Source organism: Anser brachyrhynchus (assembly GCF_964034855.1).
Source record: "Anser brachyrhynchus genome assembly, chromosome: 4".
Lineage (NCBI taxonomy): Eukaryota > Metazoa > Chordata > Aves > Anseriformes > Anatidae > Anser > Anser brachyrhynchus.
Genome location: NC_137698.1, coordinates 69,367,075 through 69,385,526, shown reverse-complemented (window position 1 = coordinate 69,385,526; position 18,452 = coordinate 69,367,075). Strand labels below are relative to the sequence as shown.

At 39.4% G+C, this 18,452-nt stretch overlaps 1 protein-coding gene across 4 annotated transcripts in view; it reads left to right on the top strand.

Annotated features, from left to right (window-relative positions):
* The first annotated feature begins 482 nt into the window (after window positions 1–482).
* RGS12 (regulator of G protein signaling 12) overlaps window positions 483–18,452 on the top strand; it is an 86,266-nt gene continuing 68,296 nt past the window's right edge. The window contains exons 1-2 of one of the 4 annotated variants that reach the window (XM_080590572.1): window positions 483–809; window positions 5,680–7,622. In XM_080590572.1, the coding sequence (XP_080446698.1) occupies window positions 5,766–7,622 (1,857 nt within the window). In that variant the 5' untranslated portion in view covers window positions 483–809; window positions 5,680–5,765. The remainder of the gene's footprint in view (window positions 810–5,679; window positions 7,623–18,452) is intronic. The other 3 variants (XM_080590571.1, XM_080590570.1, XM_080590569.1) reach the window with 3 other exon arrangements.

Genomic DNA, 18,452 nt, shown 5'->3' with positions numbered 1-18,452 from the left:
GAAATTGTGCACCCAACTACACATAGGCTGGCCCTTTGGCTGATTGCCCAAGGGACACCTTACTCCTCCTCATGGGGGGCTTGATGGCTGAGCCCAGCTCTATCCCTACCCCTTGTAGGGCCTGCCTCGCCTTCCCTCGGCACCCCAAAGGCAGGGCTCCTGCTGGATGCATCCCCCGAGCCCTGCCCCACTCCTCAGTGCCGTTTCAGAGCCGTAGGTTGTGCTTCTCTGCCCCTGGAGTGGATTTCGTGTCCTCAGATGAGAACCGGCTCCAGGACGTTACTGTGTAACTTCGCTTCGCTTCACTTCGCTTCCTCTTCACACTTCATTTCAATACACTTTTCACTTTTCATTTCACTTCGCTTTTCACTTCACATTTCACTTTGCTTTTCACTTTGCTTCACTTTTCACTTCGCTTCACCCACCCAGGTCTTGCCACTGCCCCGCTCCCCGAAGCCCTATTCGAAAGGGCGCCGTCGACCCGCGCTTGCGCACTCCCGTCCTCGACTGGGGCAGATGAAAGAACTACGCTGCCCGGCATGCCCCGCGCGGCCAGCTCCCTGCAGTAGCAGGGAGCCGGCCGCTCGCAGGGCATGCCGGGAGCTGTAGTTCTTCGGCGGCGGGTATTGTCTCTCCCGGTTCTCTGTCCGGGAAGCCGCCCGCCGGCCGTGCCGGGTGAGCGCGCTGACTGACGGCTCCTCGCAGCCAGTGGCCGCGGCGCGGGGCGGCGGAGCCCGGCGCCGGTCTCCTCGGTGACCGGGGGGAAAGGTGGCGCCTCCCGGAGCGGTCGGAGTGCAGAGGGGACCGAGGTGAGTGAGGGGGGTCGGGCGGGGCAGCCCCCAGCCCTGCTGCCCGGCTCTTTGGGACCGGGCTGGGGCGGGAGGAGGAGGAGGAGGAGGAGGAGAAAGAGGAGGGGGGGACGACACAAAAAGGAAACAAAAAAAAAGGAGCCCAGCTACCACCAATATCTTTTCGCTTTCTTAAGTACAACAAATAAACTAATCCGGAATTTTAAGTGCGCGTCTGTTTGTACAGCAGCTTTAGAAAACTTTGCCCTCGGTTGTCACGGAGCCCAGCAAACGCTCGTCGTGTTCCTGACGCTCCGCACCTTGGCTTCGCCGTGAGAGGAGTTTTTGTTAACAAACGTTTTTCAGCCTGCTGTTGCTGATTAAAGTCGATATTTCTTGAATGATCACGCTAGGTGTGCTTAATCACTTTCTGGCAGAGCGGTCACACAGGAACCATAATGATATGTTTTGCCAATTGGGGAATGCTGATATGTGATTAAAACATCGTCCCGCCCAAGCTCCCGAACAACTGGTAGCTGTCTTCGACAGTTTGTCCTGTTATATTTCTTGTGTAACTTGTCTATAAACACATGCTGCATTTTAATAGTGAGTGGAATTCAAATTTTACAGCTTCGTTTGGTCTTTGTAGTAGCATCGTTTGTGAAAGTCGGTTTTGCGTTAATGAGTAGAGTAAGATGTTGAAGAGTCTGTTGCAGTACTTCAAGACTCATGTGAAGGGTGAGGGAACAATCTTTCTCCTCTGTGTTTCTACTTTGCACAGTTTGTCATCGTACAGTCTCGCTATTGAGAAACAAAATGAAGCCAACTAGTTCTCTGCCTCTCCAAAAAACCTACCACTGCCCCCCAAAAAGCACATTAACGTAGGTACGGCAGGGCTGAGTATCGGCTCATTTCCAAAGGCTTCTCAAGATGAGCAGCAATGGTCAGAATGGTCAGCAATGTTGTCTTAATTTCCATGTTCTTCTTCACGTAACTGCTTTCACGTGCCCTCTGTAACCGTTAAGGTTGCAGGCTAAGTTAGGAGTATATCTCCTGTTTCTGTTTGCTCTTTTGTTGCTATGAGTGAGCTGGAGCAGGAAGCAAATCACCTCTCTCCCTTGAAAGTAAGCAAATTAGTATTTCCTCTGTAGTAGAGAGCCCAAGAAATGTCATGAAAAGCTAGCATGGATATGTAAAAACATTACATAAAGAAATTCAGTGTCTGGGGGATAAAGTAGAGCTCAACAGTAACTGGTATTTTTGGTGTTTTCTACCTCAAAAATAATTGGTTGCAATGGTAGACCAGATTGTATGCTGGTTTTGTGTGACACCTTTGTGACAAAGCTGATGTATATGGGCAAATTATGTCATTACACAGACTTGAACAGCTCTTAATTTGTATGGGTTAGTGTTTCTGTCTGAAATGTCCTTTGAAATAATTTTTAGTTATTAAGCTCTATTTGTTCTGTGTCCTGTTACTAAGCTGTGTCGGTACAAATTTTGCTAAACTTTCTGAAATCATAGTAGTAATTTTGTTTTCAGTGTTTTTCAAATGATAGCAGTAATTCTATATTTTCAGTGTCTTTGTGACATTTCAGTGCACTTACTAAGCTATGTTATTTGCGTAAGTTTTAGTTACTCTGTGTTACAAATTATTCAGCTTTTCTTTTGTTGAGTCCTGTTTTCTCATTTAAAATGCATATATCCTCCTGACTGATACTCACTAATGTGTTTTGTTACTGTACAGGCTTTCTTATTCTTTAAGGCTTACTTTGTTGTACTTAGTGGTAGCAGAAAGTCAAAGCAAGCTTGGCCATGTGCTTTATCGTGGTGTAAGCATTTTTCTGACCTACTGTATATGATTGAATCACGTAACATGGTTATGCTATCAAACGAATAAAATTCAGTGCCATAACTACTAGAATTACTGCAGCATATTAGTGATATTCTTGGTAAGATTCAGTATTGTTCTGAAAATCAACAGCCCAATTTTATCTTTGGTTACACATGACAAGTTACGCAGGTTATATTGTTCCCTAACAATTTCACGTTTTAGCAAACATGCAGACACACAAAGGTTTCTATCAGTGCTTTGAGTGCATTACACATTTTGTAATCTATTACAGTAAAAGAATATTCAGGTGCGGTTGCTTTGAAACCGTGGAAGTTTGTGCCAATTTTGTGCCATATCTCTCTAGCTCCAGGTTTCAAGTCTGCAAAGAAATAAAAAGAGAACTTAGGCAATTAGAGATTTTAGTTTTGAGATCAGGCTGTAAGATGCATATATTTTTATAACTCGTTTGTTAACAGTTTGTAACACAACCATTCTCTCTTGGCATCTCTCTAGTTATGAAAAACATTATTTTTGAAATTTTTCCATTTGCCTGTCATACCATTGTTGTAGTAAAGCATATTTCAATGCTGAGGTTTCTTGCAGAAGAGCCACATTGGTCCTTTGTCCTCAAGTTTCTTAGATAAATTCTGCGAGCTGTTATTTGTCATGGCTGTAGTAGCCACAAATAATGCACAATAATATTCAGCTAGTGAGGTGAACAAGTGATAGCTTTTCCAGTGATGTAAACATTTTTTTTCTTTTAATGGTTTGTATGTGTGTTTATATGTATTATATCTGTATTAAGAACTGATTTGACGTTAAAGGACTCTTCGCTCTTAACTTTACACACTCGAAATTACGCAAATAAATTATAGCTATAAGTCTTCACAGCTCTGGGACCTCGTCATTAGAGACTAGTAACGTGGTATACGCAGCCTGCTGTTTTGTTTTTATGGTCATTGTAGGTTTTGGAATGACATTCCCTTATCAGCCGTTATCCCCTGCAATAAATGCTTGGTGTGTAAGGGGCAGAGGTTAGGAAGGCAAATAGATAAATCGACTCCGGAATAGAGTTAGATGGAGTCCTCACAGCAAGTGCAGAACGGTGAGGTAGGACAGTTTGCTTCCTCCCAAGAGCAGCCTAACTATGTTTTCATTACATTTTATTTTTTTTTAAGTCATATTTAGGGTTCTTTTTTGTTGATTAGAAAGATAGTTAAGATAGTTGGAAGACTCTTTTTTTCCTATCAGCTCCTACAGTATTATGGTACTGAATCTTTTTTTTTGCGACTCCTGCTTTTAATATATTTTTCATCAGATTATTTATAATCTAATACTCTTCTAATTGTTTCCTTTCCTTTTGCAAGCTAGTACCACACTTTTTAGTGCCAGAAATCATGGTGCTTTTTGTTAACCAGTTTAGCAGCACAGTGTGGGGGGCACCCAAGGGACACATTAGGGTATTTTCCAGACAATGGAGAACAGAAATTTTCTTTCAGAGATGAATTAAAACGTGTATATGTCCATACTCGTAGGTAACAGATATTTATTTATCGTTGGGCATTTGTTGTTACAGTCGGTTGCTTTTGTTGTTGTTGTTGAAGTATATCTTGAACAGGTTCACTGATGTTTGAGTACCCTCAGAAAGTGCCAGACCTATTTGTAGAGAGCTGAAGGCGCAGCGGTCTCCGAGGTCGTAAGTTTAGCCTCAACAGGAAAAGGCAGACTTTTTTTGAGACGCAAGACTGGATGCAAGTTGACAGGGGTCTTTTACAGCAATGTGTGAGCCTGGTTAAATGTTTCCAAAGCATTTCTTGTGTTATGATTTCCATCTAAAGGTTAAGTGTGAAGTTTCATTACTTCGTAAAGCTAAGTTATTTTCTCAAATTACGGAGGAACTCTAGTTATTGAAACTAGATAATTGCTATATTAAAACAATTTGCAGAAACCATACTATGTTACCAATTGCAGCTGCTCCATGGAGACTATAAAATCTGATGTCCCTTTGTTCAAAAAAATACAGACTAAACCCCCAAAGTAAAGTCAAACCTGCTTAGGGAAGCCTTTCTAAAACAGTGGAACTTACCTGAGTATAATGTGGACAAGACATCCAAACTTCAGTGTCAACACCAAAATGTAATAAAATCTACTTTTTCTTGCTGTTCCTATAAAGCTGCTTTATCTTAATTATAAAGTCATGAATCTGCTGCTGGCTAGATTAATACTGGCAGCATTTGGAGTTCCTTCTTTTTTCTTCTTTTTTTGGAAGTTTTTTATCTAAACTAAAACATATGGATGTTGGAATGACTGAAATGCAGTTTTTATAGTGTTTGCTTTCTGAGAAGTTATTTTTGAGTAAATTTATTGATTGGTATAATGGTAAATCTGATTTCAGTTCCCTTTGGTCTCTACATGATTGAATGGCCGTTTATTGTTATATATGCAAATGATATACATGTGCAAACAGTGAAGTCTGAGGTACTTTAAGTTGCCTTTACAATCAGCCAGACAGCTCTAGGGGTAATTTATCTAACCTTTTTTAGATGGATGCATTCGGTACTCGTTTCTGTACCTTGAGTATATAGGAGGGGTGAGCTGTAGCTCAGTCGATATTGCCTAATTTTAAGATACCTGGGAAGGGGCAGATGAGCTTCATCCAGGATTTTCAATGTGCTGCAGCGTGGTGGTATCCCAGTGGTGCAGTGAGCCAGAAGTGAACTGAATAGTAGGTAAAATGGTGGAGCCTTGGGGAAGACATAACATGACACAGTATAAGAACGCTGGGCTGTATGTCCGAAGACTTAGATTCTGTTCTTAGTTTTGCAATTAAATTACTTTGTCATTTTGGACAACCACTTTATTTGCGTTTGCTACTGCTCTGTCATTAATAAAATGATGACTGTTCTTTCAAGCTGTTTTGAGTGCTGTGTTAATCCTCTTGCAATAGTTTTTGGTAGAATTCACTAGCAGTGTTTCTGAACAGTAAAGGGAAAGCTGGGTGCTAAAAAAACTGAAATATGATTGAGAATTAAAACGTCTTTTTCTTTCTTTCTCTAGAGCTTCATCAGATGGAGTGATACTGTGAAACATGACAAAATCCCAGACTATTTAAAAGTTTTCCTGTCTCAGGAAAAAAACCCAAGATGTATAGACCAGGGGAGACAGTCAAACGTCGACTCAATATGCATGCACCTCCTCGAATAAGGAGTGTGGAAGTTGCTAGAGGAAGAGCAGGCTATGGGTTTACCCTTTCTGGACAAGCTCCTTGTGTTCTTAGTTGTGTTATGAAAGGAAGCCCTGCTGATTATGTTGGACTTAAAGCAGGAGATCAGATATTTGCAGTTAACGAAATTAATGTGAAAAAGGCCTCTCATGAAGATGTAGTGAAACTTATTGGAAAATGTTCTGGAGTCCTCCACATGGTCATTGCTGAAGGGATTAGTCATATAGATTCATGTTCAAGCGATGAAGAAGTTGGCTTTTATGATGGGAAGGGGTGGCTGAAGCCTAAACCCGACTCAAAAGCTCTAGGCATAAACAGAGCAGAGAAAGTTGTTGAAGAAATGCAGTCTGGTGGCATTTTCAACATGATCTTCGAGAATCCTAGTCTTTGTGCTGGTAACTCAGATAATTCCACACCAAAACAAAGATCGTTTTCAGATTCTGCTGCTATTAAATATGAAACTGGAAATGAAAGTGTAAGCAATCCAAACCTACTGTCAAAGGAAGAAATGTCCAAGGTCCCAAATGATGATTCAGTTTTTAGAATTGGACTGGAGAGTGCAGAAGACTTTGGACTAGATGCAAGCATTTTAAATGTTGCCATGATTGTAGGCTACCTAGGGTCAATCGAACTTCCTTCAACAACCTCAAATTTGGAAAATGAGAGTTTGCAGGCTATTCGTGGGTGCATGAGACGTCTACGGGCGGAACAAAAAATCCATTCGTTAGTGATGATGAAGATAATGCACGATTGTATTCAGCTCTGCAGTGACAAATCAGGTGTGGTGGCAGAATACCCTGCAGAGAAACTGGCATTCAGCGCTGTTTGCCCAGACGATAGAAGATTCTTTGGATTAGTTACAATGCAGACAAATGATGATGCGAGCTTGGCTCAGGAAGATGAAGGGGTTCTGAGGACATCTTGCCATGTGTTTATGGTGGATCCGGACTTATTTCATCATAAAATTCATCAGGGCATAGCGAGACGTTTTGGACTGGAATGTACAGCAGATCCGGACACAAATGGCTGTCTGGAGTTTCCAACATCATCTCTACCTGTTCTTCAGTTTATTTCTGTCCTGTATCGGGATATGGGGGAATTGATTGAGGGAATGCGTGCAAGGGCTTTTCTTGATGGTGATGCAGATGCTCATCAGAATAACAGCACAAGCAGTAACAGTGATAGCGGAATTGGGAATTTTAATCAAGAAGAAAAGAATAACAGAGTTCTGGTGGTTGATTTGGGGAGCAATCCAAGTAAACATATTCCTAACAGTATATGGGAAAATCCGGTAGGAAGGGGACAAAATCAGTCTGCTTCCCATTGGAATGGCTTCTGTCACGAACAAGAAGGAAATATTCCTTTAGAAGTAATTCAGAATGATAAGTCCCAAAATTTAAACAAGCACTTATGTCCTTCTGCTCGTATTGAAGTTCCACTGGTTTCCTCCCGAAATTCAGTACCCCCATCAAAGAAAAGTGCTGCAGGCGTGGGCAATCAAAGGTGGTTGCCTGTGCATGTCTTACAGGAGTGGCAGCACGGAAATGCTAGTGACCAGGAGTCTTACACTGATTCTACAGACGGCTGGTCAAGTGTTAACTGTGGGACTCTCCCCCCTCCAATGAGTAAGATTCCAGCTGACAGATACAGAGTCGATGGCAGCTTTGGTCAGCCGCAGTTAAAATCTCATAAAAATGAGTGGTCCAAGAAGATGTTTTGCATGCAAAACAAATTTGGCCCTCCACACAGTATTAGGAAGTCTAAAGAAGATAAAAAGGTAAGAAAATATTGATACTGGTTCCTAAAAACCAAAAAACCACTCCAACCCTGTGGTATTTTAACTTCATGATATCTCTGTACTGAAACTTTAAATTTATATTATTATCATTTACAGCATTTCAGATGAAGAAAATAATATGGCTCCCTCTCCTTTTTAGAGGCTTTGTATGTTCCTGTTTAATTGAGTGCAGCTCTGGAATTGTACTTCTGCTGGAAGTGTTGTCTATTAGAGCTTTCTCACATTTCTTCTTGTCTTTTCATTGTTTCCAAATGTTGTCGTGGCATTGCAATAAAAGGAGACATGACATTCTAGCAACTGCAGTTCCTTCTGACCTCCAGCAGCAAAAGAATGGAAACAGTCTGGATCTTCAGTCTGATTTTTTTTTTTTAGAAGGCTGGCTTGCCCCTGTCATTATTTTAGTGATATCTATTTTTATAGATATGTGGTCTAATCATTAGTCAAAGACTTGCTATAAACTTTTAACAAAAGAAGGTAATTTTAAGATCATGAAAATTCACTCCAGCACACCTCTGCGGTGTTAAACCTACATCAAAGGATAGTCATTAATGATGATTTTAGTGTCCGTTATTAGGTCACAAATCTAACACACTGCCAGTAAACTGTACTTCAAATTTTATTCCAGCTTACTGCTCTATCTACTTGTTTTGACTACCATTGGGCTTCTGTAAAGCAAAGCAAGAAGACTTAAAATAATAATAATAGTAATAAAACTGTGTGGAAGGGATATCCAGTATAATTACGTACTGTTCCCTTTGCCACATACACGTTTTTCTGTTGAGGGAACTAATCTCATGGGAGTCTGCTGTTGATAACTGGGATTCTAGTAAAGTGGAGGTCATCAGTGCTACATTGAAAGAATTAATGGCAAAGAGTTGTGTTTGAAACATTTGCTGACTCCAGGGAAAGACAGAACCTCATGCTCCAAATTAGTCTTGAGGAATTATTGTTCTTTCATCAGCTTATATAATTGATTCAAGTCTCCATCATGTTACCCTAATCTCTTTATGGAAAAAAGGAAAATTTTCACCTGATTAAAAATATCCAACTGTTGCTCTCTATGTAAAGTGAGTGACAGTAGGGATTCATTGATCGTTTCAAACTGCTAGAGACAAAATCTTTGCATTGTTGTGACACTTAGGCCTAGATTTTTTTTTGGGCCAGAATGCAGAACTTTAGAACATTTTGGTTTTGGTGTCGAAGAGATTTGTTTTTATTGCTCTTCTTTCATGGCGAAGCCAGTAACTTTCACGAACATCCTGAAAATGATAAGAAAAAATAAACTCGTGTGCATATTTATGTACTTAAGTATTTTTAAGATAAACTGACTGCATCCCAGTGTTTTCCAGACCTGCAGTAACAAATTGAATTTCAAATGATCTTAAACACAAGGTGTTTCATGCTTTTCAAAAAAAACCCCAAACAAATAGAAATTATCCAAACAGAAACGCTTCATTTGTAAGCAGCACCCACCAAAACCACCTAGCATCGAATTGTATTTGCTACCCTGTAGACCACGTACTATACGGTCTTCTTGACAAGAGGTTTGTTGATGGGCCAAGGAAAAGGCCTCTCTAAACGTAGTTGCCACTCCGGGTGCGTTGTGTATGCTGGTCCCAAGCGCTCTTCGGGAACTGGGGACTTTCAGCTGCAGGTACTGCATCAGCTGCCACGGGCTGCTGGTGAAAATCTTCGAGGGTCTCTGCAACAACTCTGTGTCTGCCACGATGCGTGTGTTTGTAATATGGAAGGGATTTTTTTTTTTTTTTTTAGAATTAAAACTCAAAAAATTATTTTTAAAATTCTTGAAACTTATTTCTTTGAAGTCACGAATATACTAATGAGAATCACGTTGAAAATTTTACACTTTAAAAGGAAAGATGTTCTGTATGTGTGTGAACAGAAATAATAAATCACCTACTGTATCACTTGGACCAGCATATACCAGAATATATGTTCCAACATAAATATTTCGATTACTCTTCCCTTTTAAGTGCATTTTCTAGTAAAATAAGTATTCTATTCTTTGATTAACAATAAATTTGTTTGCAAAAGAGACGTTTAAAATGTTCCTGTGTGGCTTTAGCCTTTAGTCTCCGCATTGAGGCAACAGAACCTCTTTTGCATTTTAATTTTTCATTGGTATTATTGAAGGCTATTGAAACAGATGAGGAATACTCATGAAAGTCTTGAAATCATTTGTGAGCATGAGTTGCAAGCACTTAGTGTTATTCAGAATAATTGGTAGAGATGGAGTAGCACTATGTTCTCACCTTAATGAAAATAGGCAGGGAACGCCATGTTACTGATCGCCATACCTCTGTGCTTTGGTAGCTGCTGCAGAGATAGGGAAAGTCTCGGTTTTGTATACTAGAGCACAAATTTGCTTTCATAATATAATGATATCCAGAAATTCAGGGTTTTCTTTTGGCTTTGTGTGGAAAGAAGGGGTATGACTGTCTATTTCAAAACATTTTTTAAATGGATTAGATGCTGTATTCTAGAAAACTCTACGTCCTCAGCTCCCTGTGACCTTTTTAAGGGATAAGGACTAATTTTACATAGCCTGCTCAGACACATTCCAGTCATGGAATCATAGAAACATAGAATGGCTGGGGTTGGAAGGGACCTTAGAGGCCATGTAGTTCCGCCCCCCTGCCGTGGGCAGGGACGCAGCGCACTAGAATGAAGTGTATAAAGTGGCCACTTGGGATTCTGTTCATATTTTTATAACCTGGTGGCTGAATCTAATCTGAATATAATGTTTAATTCCTCAGAGCAGCCTTTAAATTGCTTTTTAATTGGGTGCTTTTTTTTTTTTGTCTTTACATTAGTATTGAAGGATAATATATCCTGCAAGTAGGAATGTGCAGAAACCACCAGAAGGAGAAAAGGCAACCAAGGCTAGAGTTTTTTGAGCTGGACTCTGCACATCCCTATTGCACGCAGTCTTCCTTGGAGCTTTCATTGCACGCTCTTGTTACACTCTGGGGAAAGGACACAAGTCCCTGGGTGCAGTTGGGATCCAGCAGAACTGCTGTGCAGCTAAACAGTGATGATCAGAGCATGCCATACAGCAAAATACTCTGTCCTGTACAGTGCTAGTTGGGAAAAAGAAGGGCATAAACTCTTTTATAGCTGCACCTATAAAATATTTGTGAATCGTCTAAAGCACAAGCATAGATGTTAAAAAGCTCTGTATAGCTACTTGAGGTTACACTTGCAGAACTGGATGTGGGAAGTTTATTTTATGGTAGGAACGTATGTGATGTTTCTGACTTTGGGTTGCAAGGACATAAATGAGTTTTCTCAGCTTTATTTTCCCTTTGGTGTTGTAGTCCCTTAATGATGATTTTTTTTTTTCAGCTAGTGAATTAGAATTAAAGTTAATTTTGTGATAATTTGCAAAAACACAAGTTTTTTTTAATGTTAATAATCATTATATGGCTACAAAGCATTTTAAAGTTCAATATAAGTATAAATAGTAGAAAAAAATAAATTTGCCTAATTTGATTAAATATCACTAGATAGCCTAGCTTTTGTTGTTCTTGTTTTTTCTTTTGCTTTATTATGTTATTGTAAGGATTTTATCCTTAAATTATTGAATATATATGCTCTCATAATGGCTGTATTTATTTTTTTCCGATTCCTGTTTTTTAAAATGGTTGTTACACATGGAGGAGGAGAATTGTGAATTCATCTGGGAAATCTCAGTTCTATTCCACATCTTCTGATTTATATTTTCTTTGGTATCTTTGCTCCCATGCACCTCCACAATCGTTTCCTGCACTGAACTTCATGTTTCCCGTGTTCCTTAAAAGTTTCACATGAGCAGATTTCTACTGAAGCATCCTGTGAGACTTTTGGGGACTAATTGACTCCTGTAGGCTTTTAGAAGCCTCTCAATCTAAAACAAGTAGTGGGAGGCTTTGAATCTCAGCATGACTGAGGAAGATTTCTGGTAGGGAGAAGCGCCTGAATTACTGTAAGGCTGATACTGGGTAGGGGCGTGTGGTTTAATGAGGTCTCCAAGAGTAGCAGATGAAGTCTCATTATGGTTTCAGTGGGAATGGAATAATTCCTGCTTTCTTGTTTCTTACTCCTTTTGCAGTGTGCTGCTTCCGTTGCTATTGCCTTGTTGTTTCCACCTCCAGCATTCCACCTACTGATCCTTTTGCACAGTTTTGGGTTACACAAAAGAAAAGTGCCATAAGAAGTATGAAAACATCAGGGGATGTTAGGATTGGCAAGGGACTTAAGGAATTGCTGAACAGGGAAACATGCTGTCCCCTGTAGACTAAATTAATCTAATGCGTTTGATTTTGTTCAACTCTCACTCTCTGATTTCAGGCTAGGGCCTGGCCAAAAATATGTCTAACCATTACTGTTTTAAATTAAATTTTACTGGGAAAATACTCTTTTTTTTTTTTTTTTTTTTTTCTTCAGTGGAAAGCCTCATAACAGTCAGTTTAGACTTTGAGTTTTCTCTCTGTGAGGACAGAGACCTAGGCGGTGACCTCTCACAGGTTTGTTTTAATATTGTGGAGGCAAACATAACATTTGAGAGCACAAGTGGTTTTGCAACCAGAGCTTAATAACTTAATAACCAGGTCTATTCCGAGTGAGTATGACAGATCTATTAAAAAGGCTTTTAAAATTTTGAGTATTGCTTTTTAGAAACCCTTTTCTGCTTTACATTCGTTGTAAGACTTCTACCTTGAGGATGCTACAGTTCGTGCTTGTGAGGAGTATGAATTTCTGAATTAATGGTATTTGTGGATCTTAGAGGAAGGAAAGATACATAAATTCATTGTCTGAGACTCACTGAACAATAGTACTACTTTTTTTTTTTTAACTCCAAAATTGTATCAACTGCTTTGTAACCTTTGTGACTTAAGTTACTGAGAATATTGTAAGAACTTAGAAGACAGGTAGCAATACCTGTCCTGGAGTTCACTAATATATCTCTGCTTGTTAATATATTTTCTGGGTTAGCTTTTACTGTTACTCTGTTTTGATCCGAAATTTATCTGTACTTTAGAACTGGTCTTTGACTTCAAAGCGAGTAAAACTTAAAAAGATACTCTGTTCAAGTTAAGAATAGAACGTTTTTATTTTTGGATGATTTTTTAAAAAATTTGCTTCAAATGCAAGAACTGCAGTTTTTCATGTTGGTAACTGGGTGGTGCACTAACTGAGAGGCAGATATTTGAGAGGCAAAGACAATGATGGCAAAGCTATGTGGTTCCCATATTTGTTTTTTTGTTGTATAATTACATGTGGTTTTTTTCCCTTTCCTCTACAGTTCTGTTTGCTCTCTCACTTAAATTGTTCCACCCCAGCTGTTTATAAAGCAGAATTAATGGCAGATGGCTTGCTATTCTTATGAAGCACACTTTAACGTAAACCTTTGGAATTTGATCTGGTTTGAAATATACGTTATATACCTTAAAGACAACACAACTGAAATCCCAAATACCAAGCTAGATCTGAGAATGTGGTGATGTGAATTTCATTTGCTCAGAGGTATTCATGCGCAATAAGACCTCTGATAGCTTTTGCTGTTTAAAAATGAAAAACAATTGAATATTTAGAAATTTCTTGCAGCTTTGCATTTGTATTGTAGTCTTCTAAAATAATGATTTTTAAAAATGGACAACTCTAGGATCTTTAAAATGTATAAAAATCTAAAGTAATGCTAGGTGCTTTTCTCTGAAAAGAAAATCAAAATCTGGAGAATAAGCGTCTTCAGAGCAATGTTGACTTTGTAGAAATCTCATTTCAAATTAAGGGGAGAAGGTATTTAAGGATTTCTGAATTTGAGTTGTGAAGCCACAAGGGAAGACAGCATCTTAAGACACAAAGAGAAATATGAGAATAGAGTGGAGGAAAATAATTAGCACAGAATGAATTGAAGACTATTTAAAAACGGCTTTTTTTAAAGTTTTTAGCATAGAAGCTTTAATATAGAGTTTATAAAATTACTCTGTAAAAACGGCTTTTTTTAAAGTTTTTAGCATAGAAGCTTTAATATAAAGTTATAAAATTACTCTGCAGGCTAAGTGCTGTTACCTTCAAAAAAACAGAAACCCAAACCCGTTGTCTTTATTAGGTAGAATGAAGGTCTTTAATTAACATAAATAAATATGGAATCTTTAAAACCCACCTGAAGTGTTTAAGTAAAAACATGAAGAAATGAAGCTTAAAGAGAAAGGCTTGAAAATTCATTCCATCATTAAAATGGCCATTAAGACAATAAATTTGCAAAGAGAGTATCAGAGAAGGATATTTTGCATCATCAAACCAAATTCTGTCACTTTAAGGTAGTCGTGTTGTCATTCCTCCCATACACTTAGCAGATGTACCTTTGAAAAATTTGTGTTTGCTCCCCGACTTCTGCAGGAAAATTATTCCAGGACATCACTATTATGATGTTAGAAACTTTGGTTTATCTTCCGGTCCGAAGTCTTGCATAGAAGGTGTATTCTCTTCGAGCTTTCGTTTTGTTTGATGGGGATTGCTAAATCTCTCGGTTCTGGGAAGTAAAGTTTCATTCTCCTCATAATTTCAGTAGGCCTTTTCAGAAACTATTCTAGTTTAAATTCATTCTGGGTGATGGGTGACCAAAATTTCAAACCAATTTCCTGATAGTGGTTTCGTGTAATTGTAGTGTACATTTTCCAATCTCTATTGTAAATACCTCATATAATACCTCTTGATATTATTTACTTTTTTCATAGCCATATGGCACTGGTGGTTAATATTTATTTTGTAAGAACAAATCAGTAAGAACATCCATATCTATCAGATGAGATACCCAACACTGAGGTCAATATCCTATTTTGGACGCTAGCCAGGAGCAGCTGCTTAGAAAAACACGGAAAATGTATCCTAATTTTCAGCAACATGTGATTTAGAGGCTTTCCTCAGGTGGAGACCGAATCCACATCATTGTGTTTAATAACCTTTGTAAGCCTTTTTTCTTGAATTTGTTTTTTCTTAAACTCAAGTGTACCTTTGGCATTCCTGATATATTTCACCTGACACATTTCACAGTTTAATAGGATGGAAAGGAGACAGTTGTATTTTCCTGTATGATTTCATTTCATACCTGTTAATATTTTTCATGAGAAATACTGAACAATCTAATTCCCTATTTGTTTATTTATCCCTAGTCATTTAATTTTCTTTTAAATCTCACCCACCAATCATGAATTTTCGAGATGGAAGTTAGCTTTGTCTCTTCCCATACAAAAGTTTTTACAGAATTGTAATCTTCATCCCTTATTTCTACAGTATTGTTTTTGAGATCAGTTAACCGGAACTATAAGCAATTTTGAAAATGTGTTGGTAGGTATTTATGAATATAAAGCTGATTTATTGTTTTCCTTTCTTTTTCTGATGATCCCTTATTTGCCTTTTTGGTTGTTACTGAGCATTGGGCCATAGTTCCTTAATGTTCCTAGCTAATGTTTATGATAATTTGGAACCAGTTATTCTGTATCTACTTGAAATTTTCTTTGTGTTTTCCCTTGATATCCTCAGGTCTTTCTGCTCCTTTTCAGTTTCCAACTGATAGGCTTCTAGCTCATACAATAAACTATTATCTGGTTATACTGAAAAAATGATCTTACTTTTCCATCTGCTTTAGTATCATCAATATGTGTTTTTGAACAGAGATTAGGGATAGCGCTGCAATTTGGATGGTCAGTGTTCTGTGCCTAGTACCCTTAGTAATGAGACGAGCAACAGATTTTATTTACTTGGCGCTGTGGTGTGACAGGACGGCCTCTCTTCGGTGTCTTCCCAAAGCACGTAGAATTCTTGTATGAGATTTTACCTGGTTGTTGGTTATAGTATGGGCCTAACTGCAGTTAAAAATGCTGCTGTAATGGTTAGAAGGTTGTGAAATGTGTCATTATTAAAGAGTTAAGATTAAATGTGATCAAAACCATGGGCCAGTAATGGTGATTAATGCTGTTTTAATCTTTTGTCACACTGCTGCCCCTTCTCCCCACGCCCCCCAAAGAAAAAAACAACCCCAAAGCCAGAATTGTAGTGTCATTAAAGCTTGTCAGAAAGCTGTCTGTAATGTCTGAATGATGCTAGGCCTCTTTTAATTAGCCTATCACCATCTAATTTGATTTTATGAGGTGATGTCAATCCATAATGGTGGCAGCAGTGCACCCTGAAGGGTGTTAATTCATTCTCCCCCCCCATATCATACGGAGCCTTTTCTCTCAGCATGCCTACCTATACCCCGGGGCTTTCTGTGTCTTTATCTGTTATGGTCCAGGGGACTGGACCACATCAAGCTGTCTTCTTATTTCTCTCACAGATTCTTTTCTACCTTTGAGGGTACGAGAGATCCAAACCCAACATACCTCATTTTTGAATTCATCTTGTTCTCAGGTCCCGTAGACCCTCTCTTTGTAAGTCCTGCAACTCAGCACTGTCAGTTTTTAGGCAGAGGAACATTTGATGCTGGCTGATAGAAGGAGGGATGAAGGAAGGTCATGGCCTACGGTCTTGCCTGCTTTGCCTCACTGTAGTGCGGGGGCACCTAACTACCAGGACACACAATCAGGAAAATGGGAGGTTATGGATGATAGGGAACATCAGAGGAAGATTAAGAATCACTGAATATCCCAAGTTGGAAGGGACCCACAAGGATCATCAAGTCCAACTCCTGGGTCCCCAAAGGACCACCCAAAAATTCAACCACACGTCTGAGAGCGTTGTCCAAATGCTTCTTGAACTCCAGCAGCTCGGTGCTGTGACCACTGCCCTGGGGAGCCTGTCCCTGTGCCCAACCACCCTCTGGGTGCAGAACCTTTCCCTCACACCCAGCCTGACCCTCCCCTGTCCCAGCTCCATGCCGTGCCCTCGGGTCCTGTCGCTGTCCCCAGAGAGCAGAGCTCAGCGCCTGCCCCTCCGCTCCCCTCGTGAGGGAGCTGCAGGCCGCCATGAGGCCTCCCCTCAGCCTGCTCTGCTCTGGGCTGAACAAACCAAGGGACCTCAGCTGCTCCTCATACATCCTCCCCTTCAGACCCTTCACCGTCTTTGTAGCCCTCCTTTGAACACTCTTTAATAGTTTTATGTCCTACTTACACTGTGACACCCAAAACTGTACACAGTACACAGCTGCTGCAGAGCAGGGTTTGAGATTAATATTGATAGCAGAATAATATTTGTATCTACTTGGGATTTTGTATCTACAAGGTAGATTTGTATCTACAAGGGATTACTGTGGCATCCATGTTTCCCATAACTTTTCTTCTCCTGAAATCTTAAAACTGCATGGTTATGTAAAGATGAACTCCTGCTTCGGCCTGACCCTTCTGTTGTTTAATACCCAAGAGTAAATTTGGCGTGTTTTGAATATCCACAGAAGTTTCAAATTTTGTGAACTCTGTGCATGTGGGTTCTGCACTAAAATGCTTATTATGCACTTCACCATACAAAGTCAAAGAGTTAAATCTAAAAACAGAGAGAGTTTTCAAAAGCTTCAATAGCTGGAAATAGGAGCTGGACAAATTCAAATTAGATGATTTTATAGTGGCAATAATTAAGGTTTGTTACACACAGAATGTAGTAAATTCTGTATTAATTGAACTCCCTAAACTGAGGCCTTTCTGAGGCCTAACTGAGGTGGTGTTCCTTTTTCTTTCAAATTCTGTGAATATCAGCATCCTTCTTTTGTTATGTACTTTTCAGAGGTGTTTAATCAGAAATAAATACTCCAATTGACACTTGTACAGGCACTTACAGATAGAGTTTTGTTAAAAGAACCTAATTGATTGGACTTTTTAGGAGACAAAAAGGCTTATGTGGGGAATTGACTCTTGAGCAGGGTGGCCAGTTGCCACCCACTCAGAAGGAGAAAACAATTTGTATCAAAGTAATTACATATCAGTGTGGCTCTTTTTTGTTCGTTTGTTGTTTTTTGTTTTAGAGTTCTTAATACTTTGTTCGTGACTTGCAAGTACCTTTTTTTTTTTCCTCAAACATTTTAAAAATATGATTTCACTTTTGTGCTTGTGCGTCGCCTTGTGAAATTATCTTTCATCATGGAACAGTTTTGAAAGTGTTTGAAAACATCCTTCTCTAGATGTAGATGATCAGGCTTGGTAGAGTAGCAGGTTTTTAACATTTTAGGTCAGCTCCCCTTTTTACAGCTTACCTCTCCCTCTCTTCCTGCTCTTCCACACAGCATCCAAACTCTCTGTCCGATGAGATTCATCCCATTTAGTTTCCCCTCGAGATCACGAACTGTAATGTGTTGTCCTTTAAATGATTAAATTGGCAAGATCTTGTGAAGCTGGCATTAGCCTTCACAGTTTTTCTTTCTCCTTTCTTCCCTTTCTGGATTCCTGCTCCCGGCTCCCTGTGTTGTTGCCTAGGAGCCTTGAATACCCAGCAAAACTCTCCCACTTGCTTAGCCTCTTGTAATCCTAGAGCTGCCGATGTCCTCTCCTCACCACCTCCTTTCTGCTCCTCCTAGCTTTTAAACGGGTATCAGAGGAGAAAATTCTCGTTTTTTATTTATATCGAGGTACTGGATGAGAGGGCAGGATATGTTTAACTGTAGAGAGACGCAATGACCATGTAGTACAAAAGGGAAATTTCAAGTTGTTTTGTGTGACAGTTTGTTAAAAAGTTGTAATATTTGCTAGAATATGAAAGGGTGTGGTACAGCTCATTCTAGAGCCGGGAATTTCTTTAAGTTAATTGAAGATGGTTTCGTTTCTAAAGGTGTTTGGTTTCTTTGGGTTCTGAATAATTGATAAGGTTTCATCAACTTGCTAC